This window comes from Thalia democratica, chromosome 4 (assembly GCF_965202585.1).
Source record: "Thalia democratica chromosome 4, ktThaDemo2.hap1.1, whole genome shotgun sequence".
NCBI lineage: Eukaryota > Metazoa > Chordata > Thaliacea > Salpida > Salpidae > Thalia > Thalia democratica.
The window spans coordinates 2,613,927-2,633,083 of NC_139168.1; the positions used below are offsets into that span (position 1 = coordinate 2,613,927).

At 25.1% G+C, this 19,157-nt stretch overlaps 2 protein-coding genes across 5 annotated transcripts in view; both read right to left on the reverse strand.

Annotated features, from left to right (window-relative positions):
• LOC145833913 (ARF GTPase-activating protein GIT2-like) overlaps positions 1-5,310 on the reverse strand; it is a 37,791-nt gene extending 32,481 nt beyond the window's left edge. For all 4 annotated transcript variants that reach the window (XM_082941178.1, XM_082941177.1, XM_082941176.1 and 1 more), the window contains exons 1-3: positions 5,184-5,310; positions 3,758-3,846; positions 2,699-2,856 (exon numbers count right to left, since the gene is read on the reverse strand). In XM_082941178.1, the coding sequence (XP_082797304.1) occupies positions 2,699-2,856; positions 3,758-3,846; positions 5,184-5,244 (308 nt within the window). In that variant the 5' untranslated portion in view covers positions 5,245-5,310. The remainder of the gene's footprint in view (positions 1-2,698; positions 2,857-3,757; positions 3,847-5,183) is intronic.
• An 11,145-nt stretch (positions 5,311-16,455) lies between these two features.
• Positions 16,456-19,088, reverse strand: LOC145834888 (uncharacterized). The gene is made up of 4 exons (XM_082942414.1): positions 19,010-19,088; positions 17,877-18,027; positions 17,315-17,511; positions 16,456-17,113 (listed from the first exon to the last, which is right to left on the reverse strand). Exons 1-4 carry the CDS (start codon positions 19,055-19,057, stop codon positions 16,895-16,897), a joined length of 615 nt encoding a protein of 204 aa, XP_082798540.1. The 5' UTR covers positions 19,058-19,088; the 3' UTR covers positions 16,456-16,894.
• Positions 19,089-19,157: the final 69 nt, after the last annotated feature.

Sequence of the window (19,157 nt, forward strand, 5' to 3'; positions counted from 1 at the left end):
TAAAATTAACTTTGGCTTTTATATGAAAGCTTAAAGTACAAACTATAAGCCAGTTTTTACATAATTCAAAAATATCATTTAACTTTTGAGATATTTAACTTTTTGTAAAAATTTTCCAATATAAACGTATGGACCGCAAATTCTTCGGGGTCAATTTTCTCGGAAATTTTAAAATTCACTAAAAACCTATCTCCTCCTTCATTTTTTGACCTAGAGACTTCAAATTTTCAGGAAATGTTTCTTTTAATACTTTTAAGAGATCTATTGTTGGAATTTTTGAAATTTTGAAAAATAAAAATTTTATCCACAAAAAACTAAAAAAAAATGTAGTTTTTTGACAATATTTTTTTTTTTACTCAAAATTAAAAAAATTCCTACAATAGATCTCTTTAAAGTTTAATGATACACATTCTGTAAAAATTTGAGAAAGATTACTCAAAAAATGAAGGAGGAGATAGATTTTTAGTGAAATAGTCTTTTTTCGCATTTTTAGTTTTCGCCTTCCATAAGGAACCTATTGAATGCCCTTTCTTTGATCGCTTATATCTCAAAAATTACTTCGAGTTTTTTTAAGCAGTTAAAAGTGTCTGATAGCTCAGATTAAATTCTACAAAATAAGATCAAGTTGTAAAAAACAAAGTGGACCCCCCCCTATGGCCTTAACTATTTTTAATATGTCTTGTACCAATAAAGACAAGTATAACAATCGTTTGTTTCGAAATAACTCAAATTAATTTCAAACTTTGCCCAAGTTTTGAAAATGTTGTAAACTACTGATCTACTTTATAATTTTGAAGTTAAGAAAAAAATACAATTTCTTCATTTTTTAAGCTATTTTTAGACTTGGAAAACTTTATTGGACTCAATTAAAAATTTAAAATGAGTAGGTATTTTTATATACACTGACACTTTTTATCTTTTAAAAAAGTAAAAGATATCAAACCAATAATATTTCTTAAAACCAAGAAGTTTCAAAAACAGTTTTATCTTGGATTTAAAAAACTGAAATCAAACTTTGTTTTTATAACAAACACATAATTTGAACCCAAAAAAAACGTTGTTTTAAAGACAATAGTGAAACAAGAAAACAAAACATATTGAGAGTTGTGTAAATATTTGTGATAACACTTCAACTTTTTTTTTGTTTGAACATTTGTAGTTGAAAGTTCATAAACAAAAAAAATATTGTTTATTAAAAATAAGGTTTTTCTACTATAAAAGTAAAGAACATTTATTAAACTTAACTTTAAAAAATGTTCAAACTGAAAATTTTATAAAAATCTTCTTTTTTTTTATATAAGTCATTAAAATAAAAAACATACAACTTTCACAATTTATTACAATATAAACTTTTGTTCAACTATTTAACACGCGTTTTTATGGTTGCAATAGCAAATTTTTCTAACGAAATTTCAAAGTACATTTTTTTAATGTTGAATTATGTTTTTAAACACTTAATAGAAACTTATTTCATTAGAACCAAAAATTAACCAAAGAAAGTGTTTCAATGGCTTTTGAGTTTTGTTAAAATAGTAAAAAATGAACTTAAACGACCTTATTTGAAGGCCTATGTTAAAGCGGAAACTAAAAAACAACAAAAGACACTTCGACAGTTTGTTTTATTATCAAGACAATTATCTACAGTATTTAAATGAGCGATTGTGTTTAAGTAATTGTATAATGTTTTAAAAACTTTCCACGAAAACGAGTTTATACTAAATACAAGTTTAAACTTTAAAAATACAAATAAATAATATTTATATATTAATTAATTAAATAAAACAAACTTTGAAATAACTGCCATATATCAGCAAAAAAATTTATAGTTTGTTAAATATTTTTTTGTGAAAATCAAGTTATAAACGAAAAAATGTATAACTAAAACATTAAGTTGAAGATTCATTTACTTTATATACTATTTTAGAAGTGTAACTTTTGATATTTTAAAAATATAAGTTTACTAAAATTCAAGTGTACTAACCACAAAAATAATATTTGTTTTGACAGTAAAAGTAACTGTATGTTATATAAAACATTAAACATTTTTAATTATATTAACAGGTAAGATTTAAAAAGTATTAAAACTACAAATTTTTACTTAACTACAAATATAAGTATTTTTTTTATCAACCTTATTGGGTCAGTTAAAGTTAATTTTTGTATTTAGTTTTCAAATTACATTGCTTACAAAAACTAAACTACAATTAATTACAACTTTACCACTCTAATTATTCTCATAGAAGTAATTTTTAAACTACAGTATACAAACTGCTAACTGTGCCAACTTAAAGTAATGTCAAAAATTGGTACAACTTATACCAACCTTATCGAATAATTAGTACTAACTATTAGCTTATAAAAATTAAGCCTTTCTATATTTTTAACACCGATTATTCGAACAGCTATTTTCACACAACTTCAGCTAAAAGATAACTCATATAACAACTTTATAGGTACATTGAGGCTAAATTAAAAAATTGCAAACTTTTACCAAAAATAAAAACAAAAAATAAAATCTTTATTTTACCTAGTTGGATCATTAGGACTAGACTACATCCAAAAATTTGTTTGACATAAAAAGTTAAATCAATAATTTTACAGGTGTACTAACCTTATTTGGTCATTAAGACTAAGTTTATAAGAATACTAGCTTTTACACAAAAAGTTAATTACTTTTCCAATTATTTAATTTTCATACCTAATCGAGTCATTGGGACTGGGCTTTCTCTTTCCGCTTTTGGCGTGGGTGGGGTCCAACAACGAGTGTTCCCAAATTGCGTTTGCACCCAGCTGGGCCAGACTCTTCACCATTTCAAGCAAGGTTGGGTTCCACTGGGACTTCTTCAGGTGCTTCACCTGGTTTTGTTTAAAAAAATAAAGAAATTATAAACAATTTTCAAATGGAACTTCATGTGTGACTTTTAAAAGTGTTTCAAAAAACAGAATAGGTTGTACAAAATATTTAATATAAAGTAGCAAATTAAAACTTTTTTTTGTTTGGAATTTTTATCTTTAAGTGTTTCACCTAGTTGTACAAAAATATTGTTTAAAATAAAAAAATACAACAAAAATATTTACAAACAATGTTTAAATGAAACTTTTTTAGTTGCTTTATATGGGAATTGTTTTGTAAGGTATTTTGTTTAATGATTTGAATATCAATACAAAACAGAAACTTTTTTTTTTACTGGAATTTTTTCAAGCACTTTATGTGGTAGTGTAAAAAAACATATGTTGTTTAAGTTAAAAAGTATATTTTTTAGTTTCTTCTGTGTTGTAATTTATTTGTGAATTGGACAGTAAAATGTTCTCAGCTTACATATATATAAGTTTACATAAGTTACATACTAATTATCAAGCTTATGTTTAACAGATTATCAAAACTAAAAACAGGTTAACTCTAGGTTCTCTATTGATTGTCAGTTGTAAACTAAATCTATAATAGGTTTTTCAAACAATGAAATTGGAGAACAATAAAAACTTGGTATACAATATGAATATCTCTCATTTTTTTTGTTTAAACATGAGATAAAGTTTTTTTAGATATCACACATTTAAATATCCATCTAAACTTTATGAACTTTTTTGTGACAGAATGAAATTAATTAACAGTCTTAAAATGTTTAAAATGTACCAAATAAAACTTCATTGTCAAAAATAAGTATTACAAAAGATATTTAACAATCTAAAGGAACTATACTATAACTTTATTCATAATTTTATTAATAAAACGGATAACAATATTTATATCACAAACCTGAGATATATGTCTTCCCAATGTAAGATGAATATTTGCGCATTGATCACAAAGAAGTACTCCTCTGTTAATTGATGCCCATTTCGGTTCTGTTAATATATTTATTGTATTATAACATTATTATCACATACATTGTAAATATACTACATGCTATTGTATATAAAAGTTTTGTATAAAAAGTGTTAAATAAATTACTTTTGGTTCTGTTAATATATAAATTATGTTATCATATATTACTGTAAATATATTTGGTTTATAATAAATGTTAAATTACACCCATTTGGTTCTGCGAATTACTATAATTCTATATATATTAATGTAATTTTATAGTTCATATGATAAAAATGTATTGTAGTATCATTATCTACAAATGATAAATTTTATTGTGAAGGTTTTAATGAAAATATGCTAGACAACTTGGCTTTGTATGCTAAATGTTTTTAAGGGAGTTTAAACCAGATTAATATATAAGGTACTTACTTATACACAAATTAATCTTAACAAAAAATTAAAAATTAATCCACATTGTAAAAACTGGGGTAAAAGGTTACATGACAGTTCAAATTCTTTAAAAAAATGTTCAAGAGGCCATATCTCAAAAATTATTTTAAAAATGACTTTTTAGATCAATTAAATAAGATTATGGTTGCAAAAAGATATTGATAAAATATTATAAGAGGTAATTTTTTATATGTTAAAAATTACATTACTTTAAAACTCATTTTAGTCATATATCAAAAAATATTAAAACTTCACAATATTAAAAAAAAATATTATAAAAGTATTAATTACACCTACAAATGCATTTTTTATTTTTTCAAATATATATTACTTTTTGAGTTATGGCTCTTGAATTTTTTTTATAAGAATTTAAATTGTCTGTATTTGAATAGTTGTGCACACATGGTAAAAATTATTTGATAATTTAGCTTTATAATTTTTTTTTGTACAAATGTGCTCAACCTTTAAAATAGAAATGCTTTAATCTTCAGCTGTTTAAGTTCAAATTGAATTTCACTATTCTTAAGAATACAAAACCAGCTGGGAATTAAAGCATTTAGCTTCATTTAACATATGTACTCTTTTTTACTTTTATTGAATTTAACAATTTGCAATAAACTATTCAAAAGCCCTTAAACTGGGCTATGTGGAATGTGTTACAGTTTATCTAACCTTTTTTTTTTATATAAATATACATATATGCTTATACATCTAATTTTTCAATAAACATAATTATATAAAACAACAAAATATTGAAACAGGATCAACTACATTTCATTTAAGACTAGAAAAAATTATATGCTGAACATTTTTATAGTATCAAAACTATATTAAGTTTTTGCTTCTTCCTTCTTTTGTTCCAGTTTCTGTTCCTATGTCCAATTTTTGACAATAAACAACAATAAAGTAATAAATATAAACTAACCAATGGCTCCACAGTCCGCACAGCAGATTTCAACGTGTGACTTCCTTGATTTCGATGACATCACTACTCAGTTAGTGAGTCAATTGAATTGTTTTGTAAAAATTAAATAAACCAAGTCCAAAAACGCTGAAAATTTAGATTGATACTAAGAAATAGAACTTGAGCATTAAAAGTACTTTGTCAAATTTAAACTACGTACTAGCTAGCTGTTTTTAACAAAAAAATTTCTTGATAAAATAAAATATTGACAAAAAACTACTTCAAGATAATATTTTAAAATTTATGCAACAATTTATCAAAACTGAATTTTAAATTAATTATAAGTAGTTCATTTCTGTTTCTTTAAATAATATTAATTTAACTTATTAAAAAAATAAGCAATTCAAATAGCAAATTACAAGTAATGATTTTAAGTAACAGACCTTAATTTGTTTAAATCCGCTTATATAGATTTTGACATTTAAAAGTTGTTTAATTCAACTTTGTAATTAAAGCAAATTGAAACTTTTAAGACTAAACAGTAAATCTTTATAAAACAAACATATTACTTTGTATTAATTCTTTATTTAAACCACTCATTTAGGCCATGAGGGTTAATTTAGTTTTTGAGATATGATTGATCAAAATTTGTGAATAAAACAGTATCTGTTTAGAAGTGCACAGAAAGTTGTATGACCCAGGGGTGGGTCATACTGATGACATTGAAAAATTTCTGATTAGATTGTTACTCTGATTATATATAAATTCTGATCAAAATCAAGCGGCTGCCACTTGTACAAAAAGGGCAATAAAACTTTATTTAAAATATTTCTTCTTCATATTAAAACAATTTTTTCACACATAATTCTGTGCTAACTGTTCTTTATTTGTATTTCATAAGGAGTTTTTCTAGAATAAAGAAAATTCTTCTAATTTTTAGAGAACTTTCTAATGAATGTTAATCTTTTTTTAAGCTACAGGGTAAAGATATTAATGTTTAAATACTTTTTAATAAATGAACATTTCAAGTTTTTTTTAATCAAGAGTAAAAAATTTAAATAGACATTCAATTTTCAAAGAAAATTATTAATAATAAATTTGAGATTTAATTGTTTATATAGAAAACTATTTATAAAATTGATTATATCTAAAAAGTTAATTAAAATTTTTATTTGTAATAGCTCATACTTGAAGTTTATACTCTTCAGCTTTTAACTAAACAAAACCTGAATCAACCAAAATTTTTGGTACTTTAATGTTCATAAACTGGTGTACAATGTGTATTAAATATAAATTCATAAATATTATATCATTGAATTTTCATTATAAAAATTTTTTTACCATAAACCTGACCTCAAATGTTAAAACCTACTACCAAATTATCAAAAACTTGTTACAAGTACAAAAAAAGCAATTTTTCAAAGATCCAAAGGAGTTCTTAAATAGATAAAAGTTTGTAAACAAAACTTTAGCAACACCTTTTTTTTATCTCCTCAGTTTTGAATGGTTAACAATTTTGTTTTGGTCTGTTTTTGGTAATGTTCCAAACTAAACTAACCACCCAAATTAAAACTCAAAGTATTAAAGACTAAAATGGCTTCAAAGTAATATTCAAACTTTTCATGGGCTGAGTTTTGATAAAATTACAATAAAAGTAGAATTGCAAATTTAATTATTAAATTTCACATAATAAATAATTTAAAGCTTTTAAATTGGAAAATTAAAATTTTTAATTTCAATTTTAAATACTCAAATAAGATCATAACCTACAAAAGCATATATTCAACTATCGAGAGGTTTTATCGTGTACCCAGGTCCTTGGACCAAAATGTTTTAAGCATGTTTTCGTTTTTTCAATAAATTAACTATAAAGAAGTGTACAATAAAACACATGGTAGCTAAATAAGCAGATTGTTTTTTTTTTCAAGAAAAAAAAATGTATTAAGTGAAACTGGGTACTTGACTCTCTGTTCTTCATTTTTTAGTTAGCTAGGTTAAAAACTCGGTCATTGGTTGAACTTAAACGTTTGCGTAATTCAGCAACATTGCTTCTTTTTTTTTTTTTTTTTGCGAAGATCAGCAAATCTAGATTTTCCAATTATATGTTTACAAGTACAAATGATGAGAAACAGTAGTTAATGTATCAGTGAAAAACAATTTTCAAACACCATTTTGTTTATCCTCTAGCTAAAACTCAAACGCAATATTTTTACAGTTTTTTTGAATGAGCTTAAGCCTTTTTGTAAAGTTGTTTAAATAATAGATCAAGCTGAACTTCTGTTTGTAAAAAGAATTGTAAGGAAAGAGGAAAACTTTACATATTTTGTATTAAACAAAAATATCGATAATTTGTTTACATGGTATAAAAGTAGAAATAACTACATAAGATCGATGAAAAACAAATTTAGTGTTCTTACAAAATTTTTAACCCTAGAGACTACAATCTAGACCAAGGTTTCCTAAAAATTTTTTATAACGTCCCTTTAGAGATACTAGAAAAGCAATAGCCCACTCTAATAAGATTTTTCAAAAAACTAATGCTAGATACGCCTGATTTTTTTTCTTTTTTGCACTTCACAATCAAGTTAGTAATTTTAGTGTAAGTTACAAATTATGACCTTGTAGCCCTTCATGATCTTTTGAAGATTATTACTTCAAGGGGGGCAGGTAGCCGATTTTAGGAATTCTGATGTAGACCATATATATAACTGAAACTTATATATATATTTTTACTAAGCTTTAAACCTCGTTGTGAAAAGTTTAATTTATTAAATTTGAATTCAAACACGACAAATGTAGTAAATATTTAACAATATATATAGTGTACGTTATTGATTTGTAGCATGGGAGGCTTCATTAAAAATTTGAATTCATTCTCGTAATAAGATGTGTAGATAGAAAAGATTTAAAACTTTATTTAGATAGCGATGTCAAGCTGATTTTAAAGTCTTTAAATTGTAAAAGCTGAGTGTATAGTAAAATTAGTTTTTACTAGGTATTTTTGTAGTGCTCTGTTTTATCCTAACAAACTATTATGTAAAACTGTAATACTGTAAGTCGTAGTACAATTTTCCAACTTAAACTAAAAGTAATTATTATATAAACTTTTTTTAAAGCTTTTTTCACTTTAAGGCAATACTTTCTACAATTGCTTTTAAATTTTATATTTCAAAACAACTAAAATAAATAATTATTAGATTAACTAAACACTTTTACAAGTAAAAATGATATAATTTAAACTTTACAAAAGTAGGATGTAAACGCATAAAATCGTTAAAAACTTTCTTTTTTTTTGTGTAATTTTAAACATACTAGTATAATTTGAAGTATTCAGTGAAAAATAAAGAGTTATTTTTAAACTATTATTTACCCCTAAAGTTTAGTTCCTTATAGATGTTTAAAAACTTTACCTAGATAGTTAAAAGTAGAAATCTACAACTCGATTGCTAATTACAAGAGTGTTAAAAGTACCTTTTCCAACTTGCTCAAATAAACAAAAAAAAATTGCTTTTAAAAACGAGAAAAACAGTCTTTTAAATCAAAACAAAGCAATAATTATTTTAATGCTAATATACTTTTTTTATTGCATAGTTAATACGTAATAAATCATTAGTTATTAAACGACGAACAAAGACGCTCAAAATATTTGGTCTTAATACCTGGTGTACCTGGTGTACTCCATTATCGAGTCAGATACCTCTTGGATACCTTTTTACGTCTTGTCCAAGACATTATAAACATATTTTATACTGTGCTGTAAATTATATATACTAAATTAAGTGGATATGATGTAAGATTTAGTTTTAATTTGGTGAAAGTTTAAGATTAATGAGGAATTAAATTATTGTATACAATTTAACTATTGCTTTATATCGTGGAGGAAATTTTAATCTTATTTTGCATATTATTTTCAATGCATTTACTAACATAGTTTTATACATATGTTTATAAGATTATAACTTATAGGTTATAGAGTATTTATAGAAGTCTTTGTAATGAAATTAATATATATAATTTTTATAGATAGTTCTATAGATAATATAGAACTTTTGTTAAAATATTTACATTTAAATTCTAAACCCACATAATTTAGTGAATTTCAGCTTTAAGTTATTTTTTTTTTATTAACCTAGCTAAAACGTTACTCCTAAATAAAACGTTAAGTAAATATGCTTAAAATAAATTTAGTTAGTATTAAAAAAAACCAGGCTCACTTATTAGGGTTGGTAAATTATAAAAATAATGCTTCTTGAAAAAAATATTTTTGTACACAATGTAAGTAAGTGTACCCAATAACTATTAATTAGTAATAAAAACGACATTTTTAGTAGTTTATTAGCTCTAGAACGGTACTTTAATAAAGTATTTTCTTAATATTAAACTGTAAGTTTGTAAGTCAAATTATTTTATTTTCTAAAAGACTAAACATTTAGATGACTAACCCTTAAACGTTTAGAAGACTAACCATAAACTTTGCAACTAAATTTAATCAATTTTAGACTGTAAAAAATATTTGAAAAAAAAACTATAATACTGAATTTAAAGTATAGCTACCATTTAAAAAATAGTTTATGAATAGGTATCTTTTTTTGAAATCTAAAAATAAAGTTTGTGAGTTTATTAACTTTTGAGAAACTGAATTCATAGTTATACAGGACTTTCATAAGAATTTTTTTAAGAAATAAAAAACAAAAATCTTAGTATTTTTACTATTCTTGTGTTTAACAAGGTCAGTTTTAAAATGTACACTTAATAATTTCTACTTGAGTTTACAAACACAATAACTGAGGTTTAAAGACAAGTTTCATCATTCTTTCTTAAAAATAGCTTAAAATTTATACACATATTTTATAACGTTGTTAGTGTTTATAAAATAAAAATAGTCTAAATGTAGTTTGTATAGACGTAGAGATATATTTTTTAAGTTTTTAAAGTTTTAAATGTAACAAGTTCAACTATAAGTTATTTTAGAAACTGAAAATTTAATCCAGTGTGTTTCAAAAGTTTACATTTGTTTATGCATATATATTTTGGTCTTTATTGTACAATCTGAAATCATTTTTTAAACTTAAAATGCCTAAAAAAATTGTTCTTATTTTTCTGTTTCTTATAATAAAACTATTATTTATTAAGTCAAATGATAACGTCTACTACTTTATCGTTAAAATAGTTGAACAAATTTAATTATAATTATTTTAAATTTATATATAATGTAGCTCATTCTTAGTTATTACTTAACCATGGTGTTTGCTACCAACAATATCCACTTAACTAGGGTTAAAATTAGTACATTAAATATAAACAAAATGTGTTTTATAATTTTGAACTAGTATACTTTTAACTCAAGTATTTGAACTTTTTAGAAACGAATTTATATATTTGATAAAACTTGATTGTCAAATACTCAAGTTAATTTAGATAAATACAGAAGACTATGATATTTTTGAAGTTGTATATTATACTGGGTACAACAATTTCGACGAAAATTGCAAAAGTAAAAAATATACTAGTTGAACAGGTAAAAACAGAAATGCTTGTGTAAGTTACACAAGAAGTCGTTAAAATCCTATTAAACTTTTAAAAACTTAAAAAAATATTACAAGAAGAATTTACAAACATGTTTTCTATTGGTATCTGAGCAAGTTAAAAAGTTTGAATACTTCACTTAGGGAAAATAGTCTAGGAACATAGTGTAGTTCAACCATTGAAATGTAGTTAATTTAGTTATGGTTTAGCTGTCATGTCAGCAATTTTTTGTAAAAATGTGTATATTGCACAGATGTTAAATAGTTTAAAATTCTGTCAATTATTTTCTAAATACAGTTGTGCTTTCAACTAAAGCGCAAGTTTACAGTAGATGCATTTCCAGTTTAACTTTCCGTGTGTCTTCTTATAAAAATTATTACAAACGAATTTGTTTTTTTTGAAAATAAGTTTGACAATTTAATGATTTTCCTAAACAGTCAGCAGCTCAAGTAAATAAAATTAATTGTATCTTGTAAAGCAAATTTTAATACATTTGTAAAACAAGTATGGTATTAAACAGAAACTACTATGTTATTGCAATGAATAACTAATTTTAAAATGTATACTGTAAATACAAAAGTTAAATTTATTTTTGCAATAACCTTTCAAACTAAGAAATTATTTCTGTCTTAAATCTCTTATAAAAGCTTTGAAATTGTTTTTTTTTAATCCTTTTTTTTTGATAACTTTACCTTGTGACCGACAGCTGTGATCTCGAGTAAATATTTTCTATATACAACAAAACAAAAACTTTAAGTTAGTGCATTTGTTAAAGATATTAGATAGTTGCATTAAAATGATAAATCAGAGAATAATATGAAAATTAAACTCTTAAGATTTTGTGTAAAGAGTCAGACATGTACAACACCAAGTTTAAAAAATAGTTTAAAACAATTAAGAAAAGTTTTCAAAAAAAACTACCACCAACATTTAGTTATAACCTGTGAAACACATAAAGTTATATAAGTAATGCTGTACACTTTTACTTTATTTTGAGAACTTAACCTTTGTAAGAATAGGTAATAAACAACTTTTAACTAAATATTAATCATCATGGGCTAAAACCAAGATTAAACTAGCAAGTTTAAAGCAGTTTTTTTTTTTCTGCGCAAAAGTTATTTTTTCTAAACTTAGACTATGTAAAAGTTTTTGTTTTCTACATTAAAACTTCATGTGTCCAGTAATCGAAAAACTATGTGAAATAGGTAAAAAACTAAGTAGTGCTAGATTTGATAAAGCATAACTTTTTGTCTGGTTCAAAACAAACTTCATTTGGACAAAAAAACTAAAATATAAACTATGTCTTCAAGTTTAGTTTTAGTAAAACAAGCTTTTACAATTGTAATCGTTGTAGTTTTAGTACTTTGAAAAGCCCTCAAGGAAAGAATATTACTTTATATACTGTTTATTGAAAGATAAAAAAAAAGTGTTCAAAAAGTTTGGTCAAAGGACCTGGTGTACGAAGGAACTTTTCGGTTATCGAGTCGAACACTACATGCTTATAAAATTTCTTACGAGCTATTAGATTTAATTTTTTATCATTTAAATATTTGGGTCTTTAAAAATAAAACAATAAATTAAACGAAATGAAACAAAACTAAAAAAAAAATAACTGAATTATGTGTTTAAGAATATACTATAAATCTTTTTTAGTAACATAAGAACTAGAAAAAAAAATAACTTTTAATTTCATATTTAATCATCGCTTAAAAATTTAAGTTTTTGTGTTTTTGGAAACCTGTGAAACAACAACTTTTGAAGGATATTAAGAAAATTATTAAAAAAGTTTCTACTATTATCGTAAGAAGTTTTTTTGCAATTCTGTTACTCTAGATACATCATATTTTAAAAGAAAAAAGAATAATAATAAGTTTTCGACACTTAACTTCGAGTGAAGTTTATTATATAATATTTCTTATTTAATTTTTAGATACAATTTACCATTGGCTAAAAGAAAGAAAATTAGATTTAAGTTAAAGTAAATTAGGTTCTAAAATAAAAATTCTACCTCTACTTTTGACTTTGTATTAAACAGTATACACTTTCGTTTTAAGAACTTAAATTTTTATGATGATAATTTTAAATGAAACCACCATACTAATTACGATTACTAAATTTTTCTAATTGTATTAATTTGAGTTACATATATACTGATATAAATATTCTTAAAAGGTTGTATTTCATATAAATTCGCCCTAAATTTGAATGAAAATTGCCAATCTGGTCTCCATACTTAAAAAAATATATATCAACCAAATAGAATCTCTTCAAAGAAAAAGTACGGAATAGTCTTTAATTGCTGCAATACTCATTATATTTATTACATTGATGACTATCAAAACCTAATATTTAATCTTTAGAATACAGGAGACTTATACTTTTCTTTTTATTTGACTATTAATTTTTAAAACTAATTAACTACAACTAATTTGAACCTAATAAAAATAATTATCCACCACGATAATAAATCAAAAAATGCATGCAATCATAATTATCTTTCAGATTAAATGTAAAATTAGCTTTTAAACGAAACTAATATTTGCAAAAAAAAAAATGAATTTGATTGAAGTTTACTTGACCAAAAAAAGATACTTTATACTAAAAACTATCAGTAGTTTAACAAGTTTTAAACTTATAAACTATTGTATTAATTAGTAGAATTTGGTTCATTCTATAGTTTGATTTTATTAGCAACGCCTTTCCTCTGTAAACAAAAATAAATTTATCAATATTTTCGATAGATATTTATTTGATCTGTATTCTTAATGTGCTTTGCAAGTCAATGCATTTACATTTTTGATATATTTTTACAATTGTCTGTACCTTAATTTCAATAATGTTTATTTTAATTGTATCGACTATGCTTTGGCCAAGCAACAAAATAATTGATAAAAAACAATGAAATACTAAAAGGTTGCACAAATGTACAGAACCTAACTCTAAAAATCAGGATGTGCATATCCGGATGATGTTTGAACAAGAAGAAAAAATATTCATAATTTTTTTAGTTTGTTTGAATTCTAACATTCTAGTATGTTCTAAATGAACTTTATAAAAGTAAACCCGAACTTTATTTCAATTTAGAAGTTCTGATTGCTGCACTATTTTGCTGATTGCTGCACTAAAATCATTAAAATAATTTACTAAATCGTCTCAATATGTGTCGCTGAATTTTGCAGAGAAGGTTTTTTGTTGCAAAGAAAATGGAAGTTAATTCTAAAATGAAAGATTGTGCAGCTGCATTTGGTTTTATTGAAAGTCACTGATCGTTGAAAAAGTTGATGTTAAACCAAGTTTGCTAAAAACCTTCACCTTCAAATCATAAACAAGTTAATTAGTATTATACTAAAGTGTTGATTTCTTTTGATGTTAACCTATAAAAATTTAATTAAAACTGTAGTTTTTGGTTGTAGGGTGTTTAAATTTTTGCCTCTTTGTTAAGTGTCATTCAGCTTAAGTGGCCCAAATTTTGATGCCTGGGTCTAGCGTAGGACAACAAACTTCCAGTAGCAATAATATCAAAAGCTATCTGAACATTAAATTTTGTTTTGAACAAAATAAACTAAATTTTAGTAAAAAAACAATTTTGTTGAGATTAGTTTGTTTTTGAAAAAAGTCCTTATTTTAAAACAGTAATAAATGAATAAATTAATATAGATCGGGTTAGCAATGATCGAGTTAGAAGTGATCTGGTGAGAGGATATCGGGTTAGTAGTAATCGAGTTATAAGTGATCGGGTTAGAAGTGATTGGGTAAAAAGTAATCGAGTTAGAAGTGATCGGGTTAGTAGTAATCGAGTTATAAGTGATCGGGTTAGAAGTGATTGGGTAAAAAGTAATCGAGTTAGAAGTGATCGGGTTAGTAGTAATCGAGTTATAAGTGATCGGGTTAGAAGTGATTGGGTAAAAAGTAATCGAGTTAGAAGTGATCGGGTTAGTAGTAATCGAGTTATAAGTGATCGGGTTAGAAGTGATTGGGTAAAAAGTAATCGAGTTAGAAGTGATCGGGTTAGTAGTAATCGAGTTATAAGTGATCGGGTTAGAAGTGATTGGGTAAAAAGTAATCGAGTTAGAAGTGATCGGGTTAGTAGTAATCGAGTTATAAGTGATCGGGTTAGAAGTGATTGGGTAAAAAGTAATCGAGTTAGAAGTGATCGGGTTAGTAGTAATCGAGTTATAAGTGATCGGGTTAGAAGTGATTGGGTAAAAAGTAATCGAGTTAGAAGTGATCGGGTTAGTAGTAATCGAGTTATAAGTGATCGGGTTAGAAGTGATTGGGTAAAAAGTAATCGAGTTAGAAGTGATCGGGTTAGTAGTAATCGAGTTATAAGTGATCGGGTTAGAAGTGATTGGGTAAAAAGTAATCGAGTTAGAAGTGATCGGGTTAGTAGTAATCGAGTTATAAGTGATCGGGTTAGAAGTGATTGGGTAAAAAGTAATCGAGTTAGAAGTGATCGGGTTAGTAGTAATCGAGTTATAAGTGATCGGGTTAGAAGTGATTGGGTAAAAAGTAATCGAGTTAGAAGTGATCGGGTTAGAAGTGATTGGGTAAGAAGTAATCGAGTTAGAAGTAATCGGGTTAGAAATTATAGTAAACCTCTTTTTAAAACTTTTTTGTGAATAAATGTTGTGTTTTCACATACACACAACTAAATCATTCACATTCCGACTTTATTTGTGATGGAAAAATATTAATGGGAATTTTGATGTTATTGGTGAATAAGTAAAAATCTTAACAATCTTTTTATTTAAAATTGGAAATAAAGTCACTTGCTGTAGATTCATAAAGCTCAGCTGTTTTTTTTGTTGCTCAAATTTATTGATGTATTAACCTAATATATTTTGTACTGAGTGTTTTATATAAATTATTATATTGATAGTATTTTTTACCAATTTAACACAGTTTTACTCTTAAGTTAATAATATAAAATGTTTTGAAAGTCTACCTCAATAATAAATTTCCTAGTACTATAGCATTATATCTGCCTTTTATTACTCGATAGAAAATCTTAACACAAATAAAATTAGTTTAAGAAGTCTTTTATTTAAATTTTATATCTGAAATTCAGATCAAGTACAAATAACTGACTATACATTACTATTGATAGTTAATACTTATTGAAATATATTTGATAAAAATTCTCAATTAAGCAAGACGATTGTTAGTAGAAATAACTTAGTATAAACATGACTAAAAAAAGTAGGTTTTTAAGCACTCAGCGTAGACAAGTTTTGATGTTGAAAAATTTAATTATTTAGTTAAACAAATTTATTAACTAAAAGAGTTAAGATATTAGTTTTAAACTACTAGTTTAAATTATGTAACGTGAGTTAGTTTTAAGATTATTTTAAAGTATTTTAAAATATATGAAATATTTTTAATTTCTTTAAATAAGTTCTTAATATTTTTGTGTTTAACTTGACTAGTAAACTACATCTTAAAGGCTTACTGTCAAAAACTTTAGTTTAAAAAAAAAAATTTTTAACTTGTTTACTAAAAACAGTGTTTTGGTTTGGAAAAACTCAAACAACAGTATGTATTTGATAATTTTTTTATTATTGTAAAAAAATACTATACAAGTTGTTTTGTTTACTTTAAGAAAGTTACAAAAAGATAGTTTTTAGAAATTATTTTCATAAGAAATTTTTAAAATAATATTTTGATTAGCGCCAAAAATTTTTTTTTAATGTCTTCCATGTAAAATTTTTTACTTAATTTTTAAGTAATTACTCATATATTTTTTTGTATATAAACACTGTTTTTACTCAAGCCCTAAAATTTAATATTTAATGTAACAGAGGTTATTAAATAAAAATATAATAAAACGATAAAACTATGTATGCATATAAAATGCAAAACCGGTTCTAAAGTAAATTTGGTAAATCTGGGTACTAGCCTGAATTGTAATAAAATTGTTGGGACCCTAAGATTTTATTATTATCGTATTTATTTAAAAACAAACATTGAATCTATATTTGCAAACACCATTGTAAATTTTTAATTGTGCACAATATACTTCTAAAAAGTATTGAAAAAACGGTTATCTTTTCCTTGTGAATAATAAAAAATTAAATTCAATATTGTAGACTGAAAAAAATGTCAAAAAAAAAAAAGCAAAATTTGCTTAAAAAACATTAAGTTCACTAATTAGTTGCATGCTTAACTTTAATATTAAATTAAAAAAAAATTCATCTGAATTAAAAAATTCAATCAACAATCTCGTCACCGTACTTGTTGTACTTTTTGGCGGGAATTATTGGTTGTGGCTGTTTGGGTAAAACCCCTGAATCGATACCATTCCTGCTCCTGTTTTTCAGGTCTTGATAGGACAGAGTGGCGCTTTCAACTTGGGGGATTTTTTCTTCAGAATCCGGAAAACCCACGTCTGAAACGGGGACATCTGGGAAGTCGTCGAATGTTTCTCTCTGAAAAAATTCAAAGCTTTTAAAAAACTCTCTGAAGAAGTTCGAAAATTGTTTTTTTTTAATAATAAAAAAATAAAAACATTTTTGTGTAAAAAATATTTGAAAACTTTGAATTACGTTATCTAAACATAAAACAAATAATTTATATATATAGAATATAAAAAAAAACATTAAAGTTTATAAAACACTCAACAACCGGACCTGGTTATCGTAACCACCCAGTTGCTTATTAGGGGATTCCCAAGCAGCAAGTTCCTGATTAGGGGAATTCCAATCATTGGGGCCGATGTCGCCCGTCAGTATCCTCCTCAGGGTCGACTCCTCCGGCAGGTTGTCCATCATACGCCGCCTAGCGGTGGGCACGTAAGTGGCGAATCCCAGCGTGTTGCCTAGCGACGCTGAAATTTTTTTGAGAAATAAAATGTGCTCGTGGTGGGATTCGAACCCACGACGGCTCGTTTCATTAACAGGGCGTGTCATGTCTCTCTTTGGAGTAAAAAAATTGTCTGGTTGACGAAATGACTAACCAGAGTTAAGGAAAAATGTGAGTAAAATAATTAAAATGAGCCTGAAATTAAAGAAAAATTACTAGTTAATATAAAAACCTAAAACATAGCAAAATAAAAACCATAAAAATTAACAAAAACACAACTTTTAAAAGATTTACATCCATAAAAACTAGCCTACTTGCCAAAAACATCCAAAAAGCTTTAATTAAAAAATTCAAGCAAGCCTGTAATGAACTCCAAACTTTACAACTAACCGAACACAAATAATCCGATCGCCTTGGAAACCCGCCCCAAACTCGGCAGTCTCTTCAGGAACATGTAACCCAATCCGGCCCCCACCACAGTTCCGGGTATTCCCCTCTGAATAGCTCCATCCCGGTATATCCGTTTCAATATTTCCACATCCTGAAAACAAAATTAATTTTTTTTTTTTAGTTTAAATTTCAGCTGAAGTTTTACAATTCATTACATTTCGTGAGATTTTTAGAATTCTTCAATCCAACTGTATGATACTTTCACATCTATATTATGTTGTTTTATTTAGTTTTAGTTAAAAGTGCTCTAAACATTACAGGTACAGTAGAGCAATATATATTTATAAATATAATCTAACAATGCACTATTTAACATGTGTTCTATATGACTTTCATTCCTTAAAAAATTTATTAACTTAAAATGATGTGTTAGGTTGTAAAGTTAAAGTAAGTGTTTAAGTATTTTATTTACATAAAAAATGTTTATGTATATATTACCTGATTATTTATATTTTTATTTTATGTAAAACATTTTTAAAACCATTTAAATGGTTTTGTAAACTGACACACATTATATCTAAAAAACGTCTATTAAAGCTTTAAAAAAATTAAGGTCCTATATACGTTAAAACTATGTTTAAATTCCATCACTTTTCTATCAGTCAGTTAACTAAAATTTAGATATAATGTATAAGATACTAAATTTAAGTAGTTTTATAAAAAGTGAACAGTAATACTTACATTTTTACAGAAAATTTAAATTATATTTTTATTTTGTTTGTTTAGTTGTTATTTTGTTTCATTAAAGCAAATTTATTCTATTTTTAACAACTAATGTTTGTTATGCTATTTGCACACAAACAGATAAGTGTTAATTTTGTTGGTCAATAATTAATTCAGTTAGCAATTTAGCTATAGTATAAGTTTGAATTGTTTTTTTAAGTAGATTACTTTTTTACGAATTAAAACAATCAAATTTGGTTTTACTAAAGCTAAATAGGTTCAAATAAATTATGAGTCGTTACAAAGACATGTACAGTAGTTGTTTGAAATTAAAAACATCATTTGCTTATATATTTTATTTATTTCAATTTATTATGTAAATATTTAAAAATAAATAAAACAATACCTACTTCTTTAGAATATTGAATAGTTGGTTTCGATTGGTTTTCTCCATTCATTATTTATACATCAAATTCTATAATTAAATGTTAAATTGATAAAGAACATAAATATTGTAGTTATTGTTAAGGTAGCACTCAATTGCATATTAAAAGATTT